This window comes from Cololabis saira, chromosome 10 (genome assembly GCF_033807715.1).
Source record: "Cololabis saira isolate AMF1-May2022 chromosome 10, fColSai1.1, whole genome shotgun sequence".
Taxonomy (NCBI): Eukaryota; Metazoa; Chordata; class Actinopteri; order Beloniformes; family Belonidae; genus Cololabis; species Cololabis saira.
The window spans coordinates 39825413-39842762 of record NC_084596.1 but is presented as its reverse complement, the minus strand read 5'-3'; the positions used below and the strand labels follow the sequence as shown (position 1 = coordinate 39842762).

The following is a 17350-nucleotide window of genomic DNA, read 5'->3' as shown; positions in this document are numbered from 1 at the left end:
AATTCTGAGGATCATCACTGGGATGCATCATTACATTCAGCGTCTCAGAGTTTCCACTAACCAGATCTTGTAAAGGCATTGCGGAGTCCCTGAAACTGTTGGGCTCCCTACCTGGTGGGCCATACTGTAGCAGTACATAACTCTGGGGTACAGAGTGGGACTTCAGAGTCTGCTCACTTTTGTTGGAGGTCTTTGAAGGACTCTCCAACTTTTCTTGCGAGTTGTTTTGAGTGGCCACTGGGGCATCCTGGGGCATAAAGTGAGGAAAGAGAAACTGATCAATTCCACGTTGAGAGTCATGGGTTAAACCTGTGTGTCCCAGATTTCTGTTTAGTGACTGCAGGTCATTGGCTGCATGATAATTCTGTTGTTCAGGTACATGAGCATATTGGCTGATATAAGACATGAGATCAGGATGAATCTCTCCAGGTTTAGCCGTCGTCAGAATATGGCCAATTTGTGGGTTGGGAAGGTGAGGGTTAAATGACTCGTATTGCACCACTGGCTGTGATGGTGGCTCACCTAGGGTCTGATATTTAGAAGGATTACTGGAGTGAGCCACAGGACTGCTTTGGTCAAAGTTTAGTACATATGGCCAGTAGGGATATGACGACCCTCCTAGAAATTGAGGGGAAACCATTTGCTCATTTAGGGTCTTGCTTGGACTACTTCCAGTAAGTGCAGCAGGGTTGCCATCTGATGGCTTTTCACCCTGAGACAGAGGGGATTCTGGCAATATTTGTGTAGAGGTGCTACTGCCCTCAGTTTGTGGTATTGCAGCTTCAGCAAGTGTTTGTACAAGTGAGGCAACATCCAGGCCATTGCTCAAGTCAGTAAATGCTACCATAGATAGAAACGGCAGACCTGGATGAAATATAGTTCCGTCTTTGTCAGAGACAGGAGAAATATGGAGATGCTGATGAAAAGCAATTTGAGGACAGCAATTTACAAATCCATATGGGCAAACTTGAGGGCAGACCATAGGTTGCACAAAAGAAGTAGCCTGAGGACCTTGTGAGGAAATGCCAACATTACTCATATATTGAATTGTAGAGTCCAACAGCTTTTTGTTGGTTGCTAGAGAAGTAGCTTCTTGTTGCCCTTGAGTAGCCGGGGGCTGCTGCTGTGAGTAAAGCAGGTTATAGGGGTAAGGCATCTGAACCTGTTGGAGATTTACATTAGGGGACTGTGCACTTTGTGTGGGAATTGCTATAGGAGTGCCATCATTTTTTGCACTACCTGGTATTCTGAATAACCGACACGGATCATATAGTTGTCTTCTAGTAGTTCCAGTTCCTGGGGCGCCCGTTGGCATGTTTGCAGGCTGGTTTTCAGCTGCCATTTGGTAAAAACACCTTCCTTGATTTATTTGGTCTTGAGAGGCTCCAGGCTGCAATCCTTGAGGAACAGCAGTAGGATTTGAAACAAGCGGAATACCAGGCTTTGGTTGAGGCTTGGGTGGCTGTTGGACATGATCCTGAGTCGCCCCAGGCTGCAGTGGCCTAGAAACTGAGGGTTTTGATCCTGGCTTTCCTTGACTGTGGATGTAAGGGTTTACTAGGCGGTACATCTGGTCAAGTGGCATTTGGGGTTGTTGTGGCTGAGAACCATCAGCAGGTTTTGTACCTGGCTTTCCTTGATGTACGTAGTAAGGGTTTAATAGGTGGTACATCTGGTCAAGTGGCATTTGGGGTTGTTGTGGCTGAGAACCATCCACAGGTTTTGTACCTGGCTTTCCTTGATGTACGTAGTAAGGGTTTACTAGGCGGTACATCTGGTCAAGTGGCATTTGGGGTTGTTGTGGCTGAGAACCATCAGCGGGTTTTGTACCTGGCTTTCCTTGATGTATGTAGTAAGGGTTTAATAGGTGGTACATCTGGTCAAGAGGCATTTGGGGCTTTGAACTAGTGGGTGTTGTACCTGGCATTGTTTGATTGTAGTAGTAGTAAGGGTAAGATGGCTGATGTGGTCCATGGGGAGTTCCAGGCTGCAATGCCCCCAAGCCAGGTTTGGAGCCTGGATTTGTTTGATTGTACAGGTGAGGAAAGTAGAATTGCTGATACATTTGACTGAGAGTTTCATGTTGGGGTTTCTGTGAAACTCCAGTGGGTTTTGAGGTAGGCTTCTGTTGGGTGTAGAGGAGGTAGTAAGGCTGGTATAATTCACCTTGAGGTTTTACAGATACTGTAGGATATGAAGGACTAGGTTTCTCAGGCGGTGTTTGATACAGCGGAGGAAAATGGGGTGCTTGAGAAACTAAACGCGGTGGGTAAAGCAATGGATGTTGGGGCTTCTGTCCTTGCCCTGGCTTGACTATCCTTGACTGGCTTGGAAGTGGTCCCAAAGGTTTTTGATGAGAGCTAACTGTGACATTAGAATTACTTTGATATGAGATATCCAAATGTTTACCTGGTGGTGGTTTAGTCCCCAATGATTGCATTGTGGGAATTGCATACACAGGTCTTTGAGAATAAAATGGAAAAGGGTGCAAACTTTGCCTTTCCCCCGTTTGTACAGTTGGAGATGTAGGTTTTGGCGGAAGCGCTTCACTATCTGGACTTGTCAGATGAGGGTTAAGGAAACTTGGAAATAGCGGATAGTACGGAAGTTGAGGACGATCCAGTCTCTGTGGTCCCCGATTTGGTTCATTTGGAATTTGTGATTTTGGGGGGAGGCCTGGAGCCTGGGGGCCAGTTTGAGAGGGAGGATGGGCTGAAGTCACATGTGCTGCAGAGGTATACATCCATCTGCTTCCACTTTGCTGGGCAGGACCCTCTGCAGGTTTTGTGGGTTCAGGTTGGGCAATCATTGATGGACAGGAAATTTTCGTTTCTCCTTCGCCACCCAATTCAAGCGTATATAATCCATCCTGTGGACAAGTGTCAATACATTATATAATGTAAACAAACAGCTTCAAAGAAAAATGTGGGGGATGTCATTTAGACAAAACATACCTTCTTTGCCAGGCAGGGTGCATAGCGTATGGAGATAACTACACCTTCAGGATGTTCAACAATACTAAACATACACCTGTTTGTGGCTCTCAATAGAGGCTCCCAGTTTCCATCCACTGACAAAAAGGGGAAAAAAATAAAAAAATAAATTCATTACATCCAGTTATATGTCTGAGGGGAGAAAAAGCACTACCGTATTTTGCGGACCATTAAGCCTGGTTTATGGTTCTGCGTTAAATCAACGGAGAGCCTACGCCGTAGGGTACGTGGGAGGCTCTCCATAGCCTAAGCCGTAGCCTGACCTGCACCTCCCAAAAAATGTAACTACGTGTCGAGGCGACGCACACCCAATGCAGACCGAGAGGGCTGTGACTGGTTTGCTTGGTAGCAATGCATTTCCGGTTCCAGACTGCGCCATCCCCGCCATTTTTAAACATCTTGTTGTTGTACATGGACAGAACATTATCAACATGGACCAAGTCGAGGAGCGACTCATTGAGGAAGTCCGTAAATAAAAATAAACAAAAAAAATTGTAAAAAAAAATAAGACGATAAACCATTCAGGAAAAGAACGCAACCCCCTAGTGCTATGGGGGGTACTGCACCGCGGCGAAATGGAGTGACGGAGAAGTCCGAAGGGTTCACGACGGCGTCGCGGCAACGGCGTAGGTTCTGCGTTGGTTTAACACAGAAGCATAAATCAGGCATGAGGCGCATCAATGAACTGATCCATTTTCATGCATAAGGTGCACTGGGTTATGAGGCGCATGATAAAACCAAAGTGACAGTCTGGTAAGTCGAACTTTATTCAACTCATTCCGAATATCGTTCAGTTGTAACTAATACATAAAAATATCTTAAATCACAAATCCACAACGCATTCCTAAAAAGGATTATGATCTAGATTTGAAAATTGGGTTTACTCCGAAAACCTAACTTTGACATCTAATTATTGTATTTTAACATTGAAAAGATGTTGGATAATGGCTGCTTGCAAGCACTACATAATTAGTCATCGAACATTGCAACCCCTATCCAACCATCCCTGTGTCAGCTGAATGATCGAAAATCGAGTGGAGCGGCTTGGTCGCCACCAAAGTCGCACCAAAACATTGACAGATTTTTGAGCGCAGTGTACCACAGAAAACTGGTTCGAGGTCAGTAAGTACAACAAAATTCATACATAGATGACTGACGATTTTTGAGAAAACATTTAAGGATTTTAAGTGCGCCTTACGGTGCGGAAAATACGGCGGCTTCCAAAAACAGAGCCGTTGCTAGTAGATCAAATTTCCCATAAGCTTGCAATTAATGCATCTGATTTGTTTTGTTTTTTTAAATCACAAGCTTAGGCAAAAAGTTGGTAATATTTTTTGATTAGCTTGAATTATTTGAAGACAATTGCCTTAATTGCACCTGATGCACAAACTCCCCCCATCCCCTACCTCAGCACTGCACACCTATTGCCATCTAGGTTGTACCATGTTTTAGCAGTTTAGTCATTTTTACATGGAACAGCTAGAAAAAGAATGCAGCCATTTACGATCATCTTTGAGATGTCAGACAATAGGTCAACTGTAGATAACGTGATATAAAAACAGCACCAAAACTTACCATTTACTTTGATTTTAGAGGCAGCCCACTCCGTTTTGACAACCATGCCCTCAACATGGCAGGTGACCATTGGAGGACTAGACATCAGGTGTTGTGTCAAAGGACAAGACATCCTGACGGGTAGACCCCACCAACGCAACGGAAGGACGTAGCTGTCGTCCTACAACAGACAAGGCAACGTGAGATAATGTGGACCATAGCTGGTTCAAATGTGCCGTGTGTTCAGAACAAGACACCCCACCTCAATGATAATAAAGCAGCCGTTGTAAGGTGCAATTAAGACCAAATCGCGTCGAGTTGACCTGATGTTGTAACCACAGCTTAAAGGCAACTTTGACAGCGATAAAGGAGACAAGTTACCTGAGAAAATAAATTTAAGATTTGTCAACAATATGCATACCGGTAACTTTTTTCAAAAAGCACTGGAAATATTTACCTCTATCCACAAAGAGCAGAGATGCAGGAGTAGAAGCAGCGTCTTGGACAAGCAGCTTCATTGAGTCTCCTGTGCATTCAACCCTCGGGTCCATTGTCAGAAGCTGTTGTATTGCCTCAATATCTGGCTTAGACCCATGATCTTGCTTAGCCTGCCACCAGTCTTCAGGGAAGAATAAAAGTTATACAGAAAGGATTAAGTATTGCCATCTAGTAATTCATCCATCCTAATGACACTGCTTGATAATGTCAAATTAACGTTGAAGTTATACTGACCCATGTCTGCCTGGTAATCCGTTTCATCATCCAGCACATTCTCAGTGGAGTTGGTTACACTGAATTTGGAATTTTGCAAGTTTTGTCCAATCAAGAGCCTCCCATGGTGCTGCTGAGATGTTTCAGCTTGACTTTCCGTGTGCATTGCTGCCTCTCTAGTCTCATCCAGTGCCTTTAGCCTCGTGAGACTGGCACAGTGGCAAAGCGACGTCACAAACACTAAAAAGCCTAAACACAGTAAAAGTATACTGCCCCCTGTTCCTCTACACGCCATTAGAACAACGAACAAACGCACTGCACACAGGCAAACAGCCTTAGCAGTGTCCCAGAGAACGCTGAAAAACTGTTCCTCTGCGTGTTGTAATGCTGATCCTAATTATGGCTAATCAGACACCTGATTGTAGCAGGTGCTTGCAATTGTATTCTCAGGGCAGGCTGATAAGCAGTCTGGCATTCAGGTAACATGAGAGATGGGTTTTATTGCAAAACAAAGTGTTCTTTCAAAGCATGTTGGATGGATTTCACCTAATTCCTTGTTTAGACTTCTAGTCTTTTATAATAAACCTATTCTATAAGTAGTTTTCTTTTATACTGTGCATAAGACACATGCAAGTCATGCATTGATTCATTTTCATTGGCATCTTCATAAGTTTCTATAATTGCGAGGACTTGTCCGATAAGTGTGTTTTACAGTTTTCCTAAGCTCACAACTTTTCTAAACATGCCTAACTTTTAAAAAGTGCTTCAAGGATTTGAACAGTTTTTAACTACGAGTGTAAGCCTGCTCATGTCAGCTCTTACCACTTTGGACTGTGTGCAGCGCTACCAGAAAAATAAAGGAAGAGGTCAAGGTAGATTTTATTTATTTATACAGGCCATTTGAAAAGGAAAAAAGAGGTTGACCGAAGTTCTGGACAGGCAAAACTCAAACATTGACTAATGCACAGCAAAGCAAAGATAAAGTGTTTACAAGATGTCAATGTTCAGCATGAATCGAAGGCCAAATAGAGATGTTTTGAGGAAAGATCTGAATCCAGCAACAGTTTTAGCAGCTATACATACACAGACACACACACACACACACACACACACACACACACACATATATATATATATATATATATATATATATATATATATATATATATATATAATGGGTAATCTTTTAAACTGTTGCTGTTAATTAGGGGGGAAAAAAAATTTAGAAATGAATCAGAAGATTGCCTCTGGGTTCAGCTACAGGGACGCTTGAAGCAAGAGCACCTTTCATAAGAAATTAAAATGAAAGTTGAGATTAGTTTTTTCCAGTTGGTTTCGCTGATTGTATTAAAATAACAAGCATTGCTGAAATTATTTTAATTTCAATGTTTTATGTTAAAAAGTAAAGAATAAATTTACTCAGTAAAACAAGGGGCAGTAGTGGGTTCTATTAGTATATTACAATTAAGATGAATAAGAGTTGATGTTTTAAATATAAATAAAATTAACTTAATTCTCATGGCTGTGTGTTTTTGTCAATTTTGGTTGGTTTCTTTGATTTCATATTGTATAATTTAAGTACAGATGTATCTGAAGCTTTTGACAATGCCAAACATTTTCAGATTCAGACGACTTTATTAATCCCTTTGGGAGGTTCCCTCGGGGAAATTGACATCTCCATCTCACTCACTCAGCACTGTCATTTACAAATCAAACACCCCAAAAGCCAAACACCCATATAAAGATAAAAATATAAGAAAATTAAAAAATAAAGATAAAAATAAAAGTAAAATAGAGGGTGCGGTGCCATAAAAAGAATGAGGATAGAAAAAGTGTGTAATATTGCACTGTCCTGGTTACTGCACAGTCCGGTTGAACAGTTTGATGGTCGTTGTGCGTTTTGTCTTTCTTTTTAGTCTCAAGAAATAGATAGAGAGACCTTTTACACCAGTGGTCTCACAATTCGAAGAAGTGTTCCTTTGAGATACCCCCCCCCCCACACACACACTTATCAGCAGCTCTGCAGTTCAGGTGGACTCTGAAGCTCGTGGGCCCCAGCATCATCAGCGACCTCAGGTGGGAGACTCGTTCATCCAAGGTCATCAAACGTTGCACCAGAGGATGTTCTTCCTCAGACCGTCTCCCCCCAGGTTCACCCCCACTTCTACAGGCCACAAGTGAGTGTCCTCACCTCCTCCATCACTGTGGTACCTGCTTCCTCTGCCCACACAGAGGACACGTTGCTGGCGTCCTGTAAATACTCATGGTCTTTTTGTTCTGAGCTTGTCCATAAGAGCCGAGCAGCAGCAGCATCTTACACCTACTGAAGCAGATGAAGGGATGACTGATCTAAACCTATACACAATTACCAGTCTAGTTGTGTAGTTATAAAAGCATGTCTATTTAAGATAGGTACAGCCAGTACTGGAGTTGAGGGGGGATGAGGGGGGATGGCATCCCCCCTGAAATAAAAACGGTCAAAATCATCCCCCCTGTAAAACTGCCATCCCCCCTTTCCATCCCTTATGACATAAGGCTTATGTCATTTCATCAATGCATGTGGTTTTACTGCTATTTCAACATTTAGAGTCATCACCACAAAAAATACCAGAAAAATAACTTGACAATTTTCACCTGTTTCAAGTAAATTTTCACTTGAAATAAGTAGAACAATCTGCCAGTGGGACAAGATTTATCTTCTCATTACAAGCAAAAAAAATCTTGTTCCACTGGCAGATTTTTCTACTTATTTCAAGTGAAAATCTACTTGAAACAGGTACAATTGTTGTTTTTTCCAGTGATGAGTCTTGTTTTAAGTGTAATGAGATTTTTTTTACTAAAATGAGACATGTTAACTAGAAAAAAGACAAATATTCTTGTTAAGATTTTGAGTTTTTGCAGCGATCCATTTTACTTATCCTGTGATGGACGGAGTCATATTGATAAGTTCAGAAAACTGTTTTTTATTGTTGTGTTTTGATTTTAAAGCTTACAGAAGGCTGCATTTAACTGCTGCTATGTAATTCCTGCAGGTGTTTCGGTCAGTGCTATTATTTGTAATATATATTATTTGTAATCAGCACAAATTATCTGTCCCCATATGATAAAATCCACCATCCCCCCCTGATTTTTTGTTACAACTGGAGTACTGGGTACAGCTGCACTTAGATCGACAATCTCAAATGAAGAAGCTGCGTTTTACAGTAGAACTACTCTGCTTATCAAATGTAAATAGCTGTCAGAGCACCAAGGTTTTGAGCAAACTGATGCCTAAATCCCATCCAGGAGCTGAGGGGCAGCTCACTCACTCCACTGTTCAGGATAACAAACCAGTTCTCCCTTTGGTTGAAATGGAGAAAGTTAACATCCAGCCAGTTCCTGTAATAACTGAGGCTGTTTAGTAGTTCTGTTTCACTGCAGGCATTGTTGGATAATATTGGCAAATACATTTGGATTTCGTCCACAGGACAATAAAGTGCAGATTGTATTTCCAAAACACTGCCCCCAGGGGAAGCATATACGACAGACCTGAACATTATTAAAAAACACTGGGGTTTTTCTGTAAAAGACATTTGTTTGGACACAGAAAGCAACACAACACTCTGGCCTTGACCTCGGGTTGGAATAACTTTTATTTCATTCGTCTGTAAACAAGACATCTTCAATTCATGGCATTTGAAATAGATTTTGTGGCAGAAGTTTCCAACTCAAAATACTACAAACTTTCTGTTTATTTACATATTCCACAAATCTGGAGATTAGAGATGCCAAAATATCCCTTAGGAGTGCCATTGAAAGTTGTTTCTTGCCAGGGCAGCAGACAAAAATGCAACTCGTAGCAACACATCAGATATTGATTTTTTATGGCACAGAATACAATTATTCAAAAGATTTCACAAGACAACTTACAAATGTTCTTATTTCCAACCAACACCATTTTCAATGTTTAGTGAACACAGCATTTTCTCTTTTTAAATAGAATTTTAAGTAGCATACTATGACAATTTGTGAATACATCTTTGATGACTAAAGCACAAGGCAAAAAAATGTCCAAGGACTTAACCGAGCAGCCTTGGTTAAGTCAAAATGCAAAATGCAGTCACTGTAGTTAAACGACTCATTAAATGAACATGAAGTTAACGACAAATCAATTAGTGATGCAGATTTAGTGTTTTAGTCTAAAGAAGCAGTTAGATGGTTTACAGTCATTTGAAGTCGTTTCTAATTAACGGTCAACAATCATCCATCAGAGTAAGCTGTAGTGATGACCCTCTAGTACAGAAAACTGGTCCAAAGTGTGTAGTGATTTACAGCTAAGAGAAACGAGCACGTCTGCGGTCAAAAAGGTGGAATGTCCACTGAGACGCAAAAATGTGATGAAGTATTACAGTCCCGGAACAGCCTAACACCGTACTGACTTTCACAACCACATTCAGGTACAACTGCAAAAATCAGGTGGTAGAGGAGGGGGGGGAAGAAAAAAAAAAAAAAAGAAGAAAACTGTACAGCCAATCAGTGCGTACAGCTTTTCCAGAGGAAGTTTGTCGTTTCCTTAACGGAGGTTTGAAGACCGAGACAAATAAGAACGGTGGGTGAGAACATGCATGCGGCTCTGAACCCCCACATGCTGACTTAAACAAAAAACTGCCATCTGTTCAGTAAGACGCAACGAGGCAAACTGCTACCACCGATACATGTGCACTTCCTCTTACAAATGAGTTCATGTTATGTAAAGCGAGCCCAAATGTGTTTTACCTGTTTTATTTGACCTTTTTTTCCCTCCACATTTTATTTTGATCAATAAACATCTCAATGAACATGCCACAACTGCAGTGCCAAAAAGCATCAGATGAACAATGTTACAGTGGGAAACGCCTATTACAAGGGAGAAGGCAGGGCGGACAAAAAGCTGTGTGTACAAAGCAGACATTGTATCCCACCGAAGCCTAGTTGTCTCAAAATAAAGTGACCGGGAGTGAGGTGCTAAGTTGACGAATGGGTGGTTTAATATCCAGTCTTCCTCAGGTAATCAGCCATTGAATGTGCTTTCTTGTTAAGATTTCCACCGTGGACCGCCTCCCGTCCCATGACTATAACCAATACTGGAGCACACAAGGGGGAGAAGGAGGAGAAAAAAAAAAAAAGAAAAAAAAAAAAGAGGGAGAAATGAAAATAATTGAAGAGCCACGCCCCCTACAGGATGAAGGGGGTAACACAGCATCATCACTCTTCATCGCTATTAAAAGTTTCCAAGACAATTGACTGCTTGCAGGAGAAATCTTAACAGCAATACATTTCTCTTATTTTTGTCCCTCAATGTGATCTAAATGAGCTGGAGAACATTAAAACCCGGAATCCCTCAAGTATTTTGCCATAGAGTAAGCCTTCTTATTCAATCCGCCTCCATGGACCCCTTCTTTGCCCATTACAAGAACCAAAACTGAAAGAGAAGAGATAGAGAAAAAAAAGGGGACAGTTAAGAAAAGTAACCAAGGAAAGTAAGAAAAGTGCAGTACAGTCGTAAAGCATGTAAAAAATAAAATGTATAGTACAATAATTTGCCAAGATGTGACCAAAAAGACCAAAGAGTGAGGGAGTTAAAACCTTTTTTTCTTTTTAAATTCCCAGGCTTTTTCATGCAGTCGTGTAAACTATAATATCTCAACTGGTATTAGCACAAGTTCAATGTTTACAGTGCAGTTAATTTTTGCTCTTAACTATGAACATGCGGAGCAGAATAAAACAGGGAAAAAAGGAAGCAAAAGAAATCATTGGAAGAAGAAAAGGAAAGTAGTTTGGTTGTCACTGTTTGTTGTCCAAAAATCTAGCTGCCCATTTAAGAAGGATCGACTTTATTCCTCTTCCGTTTTAAAACTGAATTTAATATTCAGTTCAACTGGGACCAACCCTTTATTTTTCTCTCATCCAAGAAAAGAAAAACAATATTTATCCAAAACAGTTTAATGGAACTTAGAGCTAAATCATTAATTAAATTAAAAGTTTGAGCAACTGCTTTGTTTAAGTTCATAGCTTACTTTCCGTTTTTGATTGTTTGAGGGCAGAATGAGTGTGGCTGCAAGTTGCTGCTTCCCCTTGATTTACCAAGTGACATTAAGATGAAGTACAAGTACGAGCTTCTGGGCTCCAAACTGTGACCACTTAAATCCTATTCTATCATAACTTTATGGGGCAGAAGTACAAAATTAAGGCCCCATTATCATCAACTCTACAATGATATAACCTGACACACCAGGAGGGGGCGAGAACTGGTCTGCCTATGCATTTCATGAAACACAAAGCTGGACTAAAGACGTGTGTTGGAACAACAGTTGTGATCCAGCTGCACATCCCTTCTACACTGTCAGAAGAGGAAAACTGGCCATTTCATGTACGATTCTCAGCACGGTTATAGTCAGACTTGAGGCGTCAACCACCCAGCGAGAAATGCAGCGACCTGCAGCATGTGAAAACTACTGTCTGCAGAATAAACTGAAATTCAGCACATCATGTAAGAGCTGCAAATCATCACATTTTAGTGATTGCATCTTTTCAAAAACATGATGCACCAAAAGGTGGAACATAAAAGATACTGCAGTAAAGTATTATAATAAATTATGTTTACTTATTGTTGCATCCAAGTATTGTCTATAATGCTTTTAAATATTTGTAAAAAAAAAAAAAAAAAAAAAAAAAAAAAAAAAAAAATATAGACACCTGCCACCTGACTATTGCAGTCCCGTTCCTGACTTGTCAGAGTTCTCCACCTGTGGAGGAAGCATGTTACTGATTAGGCTTTTACCTTTTCCAGCTTTTCCCACGGAAATATTGTATGTGGGTTCCCCTCCTTGGCTCTTTGTCCTGATGTCCATTGTCCAGTCCCCTTCATCCTGGAGACTGTCTCTAAGGACCGAACACTTCTTTGAGCCAAGAGTGAGACCGCTGGTGTAAAAGGTCTCTCTGTCCTTGCCAATGAGGACATCTATTTCTTGAGACTAAAAAGAAAGAAAGAAAAAAAGACAACAAAATGCACAAGGTTTATCATTGTCAAAGGCTTCAGATACATCTGTATTTAAATGATACAATATGAAATCAATGAAACCAACCAAAATTGACAAAAAACATACAGCCATGAGAATTAAGTTAATTTTATTTATTTTTAAAACAACTTTTATTCATCTTAATTGTAATAGACTAATAGAACCCACAACTGCCCCTTGTTTTACTGAGTAAATGTATTCTTTACTTTTTAACATAAAACATTGAAATTAAAATAATTTCTGTAATGTTTGTTACTTTAATACAATCAGCAAAACCAACTGGAAAAAACTAATCTCAACTTTTCCATTTTAATTTCTTATAAAAGGAGCCCGCTCTTGCTTCAAGCGTCCCTGCAGCTGAACAGAGAGGCAATCTACTGCTTAACTTCTAAATTAACCTCCTTTTTTCCCCCTTAATTAACAGCAACATTTTAAAAGATCCTCCATTAAAAATTTAACTGGCCAACAAAAACTAAAGGTTGATAAGTATATACACAAACAGCTTATTTCTCAGCTCCTTTTTTGTTGGCCCAGACAGACACACACATTATATATATATATATATATATATATATATATATATATATATATATATATATATGACCTGGAAACAGGCATTGTAGCATAGAATTATCAAAGATTACTTTTGGAATACTGTATTTGACCCGGTCTTTGTACGTTTTGACCGTATAGTAACGTAATTCTGGCCATAGTAAGAATGAGATGTACCTGCTGTACTCTACTGCCCTTACTTCTTAACAACTTGTGCTTTTTATTATTTTACCTCTTTCTTATCATTTTATTGGTTATTTACTGTTTAATTGTGTCTTGCCACTTTTAATGTTGATGTAAAGCACTTTGAATTACCTTGTGTTGAATTGTGCTTTACAAATAAACTTCCTTTGCTACCTACCTACATACATACAATCAGAAAATTCTCCACCTTTTAAAAAATGTGCCACATGAGCCGGTGTGCACTGATGAATAACTTACAATCCCAAACATTAAAACTGAATCAGTGAAACACTAACATGAAATCAAACAGTCTTGGACTGGAGAGGTTGACTTATATAGTCAAAGGTAAACAGACAGAATTTATAGATATTTGGGACTCATTTATGTCTTTCTTGACCAACGAAATGGATAACACTGAATAACAAAACTTACACTTGCGATGTGAATGTACCGATCCTGCCTTTTTAATTTTAAGGCACTTTATTAGTTTGATGTCTGTAGTTATTCTTTAATTATTTTTTATGTATTCATTTGTTGTGTTTTTTTTTTTACTGTGTGATTGTTTGAGGGGACACACACACACACACACACACACACACACACACACACACACACACACACACACACACACACACACACACACACACTCTCTATTAGAATATTGTGATAAAGTGCTTTATTTTCTGTAATGCAATTAAAAAAAACAAATGTCATACATTCTGGATTAATTACAAATCAACTGAAATATTGCAAGCCTTTTATTATTTTAATATTGCTGATTATGGCTTACAGTTTAAGATTCCCAGAATATTCTAATTTTTTTGACATAGGATATTTGAGTTTTCTTAAGCTGTAAGCCATGATCAGCAATATTAAAATAATAAAAGGCTTGCAATATTTCAGTTGATTGTTAATGAATCCAGAATGTATGACATTTTTGTTTTTGTAATTGCATTACAAAAAAAAAAATAAATCACAATATTCTAATTTTCTGAGACAGTCCTGTATATATATACACACACACACACACACACACACACATATGTGGAAATGTTTGCAAATTTGACATTTTTTTTTATATACTTGTTGAACTTAAAAATAAAAATATTGTAAAAAAAAAAAACATGAAATCAAACACGAGGAATATTTTAAAGTGGAATAAGGAAAGCAGTGTGGCGTCTCCACCAGCCCCTCGCCGTCCCTCTCAATGAATAATAATACTAATAATAATAATAATAATAATAATAAAATGCACAAACAGTTATTACTGTTAGATAAATATCTTCCTGTTAATATAAACCCTTCCCAGAGGCCCCGGCCCCCCCACGCCCCCCCACAGAGCCGCTCCTGCCCCAGGCCAGGCTAAACCAGCCGCGTCCACACGCGCTTCCCCTGCGGGGATAACGGAGCTGAGCTCCCTCACCTGCCCGCACAGCGCTACAGCATGATTTATGCCTCCGCGTTACACCTACGCAGAGCCTGTACCGTATGGCGCGCGTCGCCGCGTACCCTACGCCGTAGGCTCTGCGTCGACTTAACGCGGAACCATAAACCAGCCTTTAATCCCGCAGCGGCGCTTGAGCGCGGCAGCAGCCGCCCCGGGCCCCCCGCCTGCCACCCCGCTTTAGCCCCGCTTTAGCCGGGGCCGGGGCCGGCGCCACCCCCGCTAAACCCTTACCGTGATGTTTGTGAACAGCCCGCCGGCGTGCGCCGCCCACACGTACTTGGCGTCCGTGTAGCCAACAATGGCGCTGTCCTGACAGCTGCCGTCCGCCATCAGGTTGTCCACGTAGCTCTGCCAAGACATGCTCCACAAATGATGCTGGATTAAAAAATAAAAAAATAATTCAGACAATAGTGATAACCAGCAGCTCTGTGGGGGGGAGGTGAGGTGAGCCAGAAAAAAGGGCACGACCAGAACGGAGGGTGGGGGAGAGAAAACTACCAATGAATATAAAGCCTCCCGGTCTAACCCGCACCTCGACGGAGAGCAAGGCGAAGGCTGGGGCGGCGGAGGGAGCCGGGGCGGTGAGGAGGCGCGGCGGCGCCTGGGTGTAGTCCGTATCAGATCACTCCGCACAATGGGAGACTGATCAGCTGAGCGAGGTCGATCGTTGTGATCAAATGTTTTTATTTATATTTCATCTTTTCTTTTTATTATAAACGGTGGCACCCACAATGATGTCAAACAAAAATTATACACATATTTTCACCCCCTTCCAAACCCACCCCTCAGACCTAAGCATTCGATGAAAACAATTAATAATTAATAATAAGGAAAACAGAAAAAAAAAGATAATACAAGGCAAGGCAAGGCAAGGTAAGTTTATTTATATAGCACAATTCAACACAAGGTAACTCAAAGTGCTTTACATTGACATTAAAAGCGGCAAGACATAATTAGTCAGTAAATAACAAATAAGATTGAATAAAATTATGAATAATGAATGAATGACCATGTATATGAATAAGAAGATAAGTAAAATAATAAAAAGCACAAGCTGTTAGAAATAAGGGCAGTAGAGTCCAGCAGGTAAGTATTTAATTTAAGAGTACACTTCAGTAAACAGTAATGTTTTTAGGCCTGATAAAATAAAACAAAGGCAAAACATAATAATATCAAAAACTGGACAAGGATAGCTGCAATAAGGTAGTCTATATCAAATTTAAATACATCTTTCAAGTTTGGCTTTAATTCGATCTGCTGCTATATGCCAAAATAACATATTTTGCTGTTTTGCACTATGGATTCGGCTGTATATTTCCAGATAGATAATATCACGAAAAGTCAAATACCAATGGGAGATGTTAAGCGTTTACTGATTATTTTTCAGTTATTTAATCTTTTTTATATGATGCGCTGACTGGAGAGCACTTTTTTAATTTCGTTGTACATATTTATAATGACAATAAAGATCTATCTATCTATCTATCTATCTATCTATCTATCTATCTATCTATCTATCTATCTATCTATCTATCTATCTATCTATCTATCTATCTATCTATCTATCTATCTATCTATCTATCTATCTATCTATCTACAGTGGGGAGAACAAGTATTTGATACACTGCCGATTTTGCAGGTTTTCCCACTTGAAAAGCATGTAGAAGTCTGTAATTTTTATCATAGGTATTCTTCAACTGTGAGTGATGGAATCTAAAAAAAAAATCCAGAAAATCACATTGTATGGTTTTTACGTAATTAATTTGCATTTTATTGCATGACATAAGTATTTGATCACCTGTCAACCAGTAAGACTTCCGGCTCTCACAGACCTGTTAGTTCTTCTTTAAGAAGCCCTCCTGTTCTCCACTCATTACCTGTATTAACTGCACCTGTTTGAACTCGTTACCTGTATAAAAGACACCTGTCCACACACTCAATCAAACAAACTCCAACCTCTCCACAATGGCCAAGACCAGAGAGCTGTGTAAGGACATCAGGGATAAAATTGTAGACCTGCACAAGGCTGGGATGGGCTACAGGACAATAGGCAAGCAGCTTGGTGAGAAGGCAACAACTGTTGGCGCAATTATTAGAAAATGGAAGAAGTTCAAGATGACGGTCAATCTCCCTCGGTCTGGGGCTCCATGCAAAATCTCACCTGGTGGGGCATCAATGATCATGAGGAAGGTGAGGGATCAGCCCAGAACTACACGGCAGGACCTGGTCAATGACCTGAAGAGAGCTGGGACCACAGTCTCAAAGAAAACCATTAGTAACACACTACGCCGTCATGGATTAAAATCCTGCAGCGCACGCAAGGTCCCCCTGCTCAAGCCAGTGCATGTCAAGGCCCGTCTGAAGTTTGCCAATGAGGAATGGGAGAAGGTCATGTGGTCTGATGAGACTAAAATAGAGCTTTTTGGTCTAAACTCCATTCGCAGTGTTTGGAGGAAGAAGAAGGATGAGTACAACCCCAAGAACACCATCCCAACCGTGAAGCATGGAGGTGGAAACATCATTCTTTGGGGATGCTTTTCTGCAAAGGGGACAGGACGACTGCACCGTATTGAGGGGAGGATGGATGGGGCCATGTATCGCGAGATCTTGGCCAACAGCCTCCTTCCCTCAGTAAGAGCATTGAAGATGGGTCGTGGCTGGGTCTTCCAGCATGACAACGACCCGAAACACACAGCCAGGGCAACTAAGGAGTGGCTCCGTAAGAAGCATTTCAAGGTCCTGGAGTGGCCTAGCCAGTCTCCAGACCTGAACCCAATAGAAAATCTTTGGAGGGAGCTGAAAGTCCGTATTGCCCAGCGACAGCCCCGAAACCTGAAGGATCAGGAGAAGATCTGTATGGAGGAGTGGGCCAA

General features: G+C 40.7%; 1 protein-coding gene across 2 annotated transcripts; it reads right to left on the bottom strand.

The window, feature by feature from the left end:
- Nucleotides 1–8871: 8871 nt before the first annotated feature.
- Nucleotides 8872–15030, bottom strand: LOC133453050 (profilin-2-like). 2 transcript variants are annotated; one of them, XM_061732896.1, is made up of 3 exons: nucleotides 14709–15030; nucleotides 12058–12250; nucleotides 8872–10698 (listed from the first exon to the last, which is right to left on the bottom strand). In XM_061732896.1, exons 1-3 carry the CDS (start codon nucleotides 14835–14837, stop codon nucleotides 10601–10603), a joined length of 420 nt encoding a protein of 139 aa, XP_061588880.1. In that variant the 5' UTR covers nucleotides 14838–15030; the 3' UTR covers nucleotides 8872–10600. The 2 variants fall into 2 exon arrangements, with proteins under 2 accessions (XP_061588880.1, XP_061588882.1); XM_061732898.1 differs by having other exon boundaries at nucleotides 8872–10360.
- Between the last annotated feature and the right edge of the window lie 2320 nt (nucleotides 15031–17350).

Bases quoted from the DNA above. Each gene is read 5' to 3' on its own strand.
- LOC133453050 (XM_061732896.1), bottom strand. From the start codon at position 14,837: ATGTCTTGGCAGAGCTACGTGGACAACCTGATGGCGGACGGCAGCTGT. The intron at 12,251-14,708 runs GTAAGGGTTTAG...CTTTCTTTTTAG, and splicing joins GGCTGTTCACAAACATCACG to TCTCAAGAAATAGATGTCCT. The intron at 10,699-12,057 runs GTAAAAGCCTAA...CTTCTCTTTCAG, and splicing joins CGTGGGAAAAGCTGGAAAAG to TTTTGGTTCTTGTAATGGGC.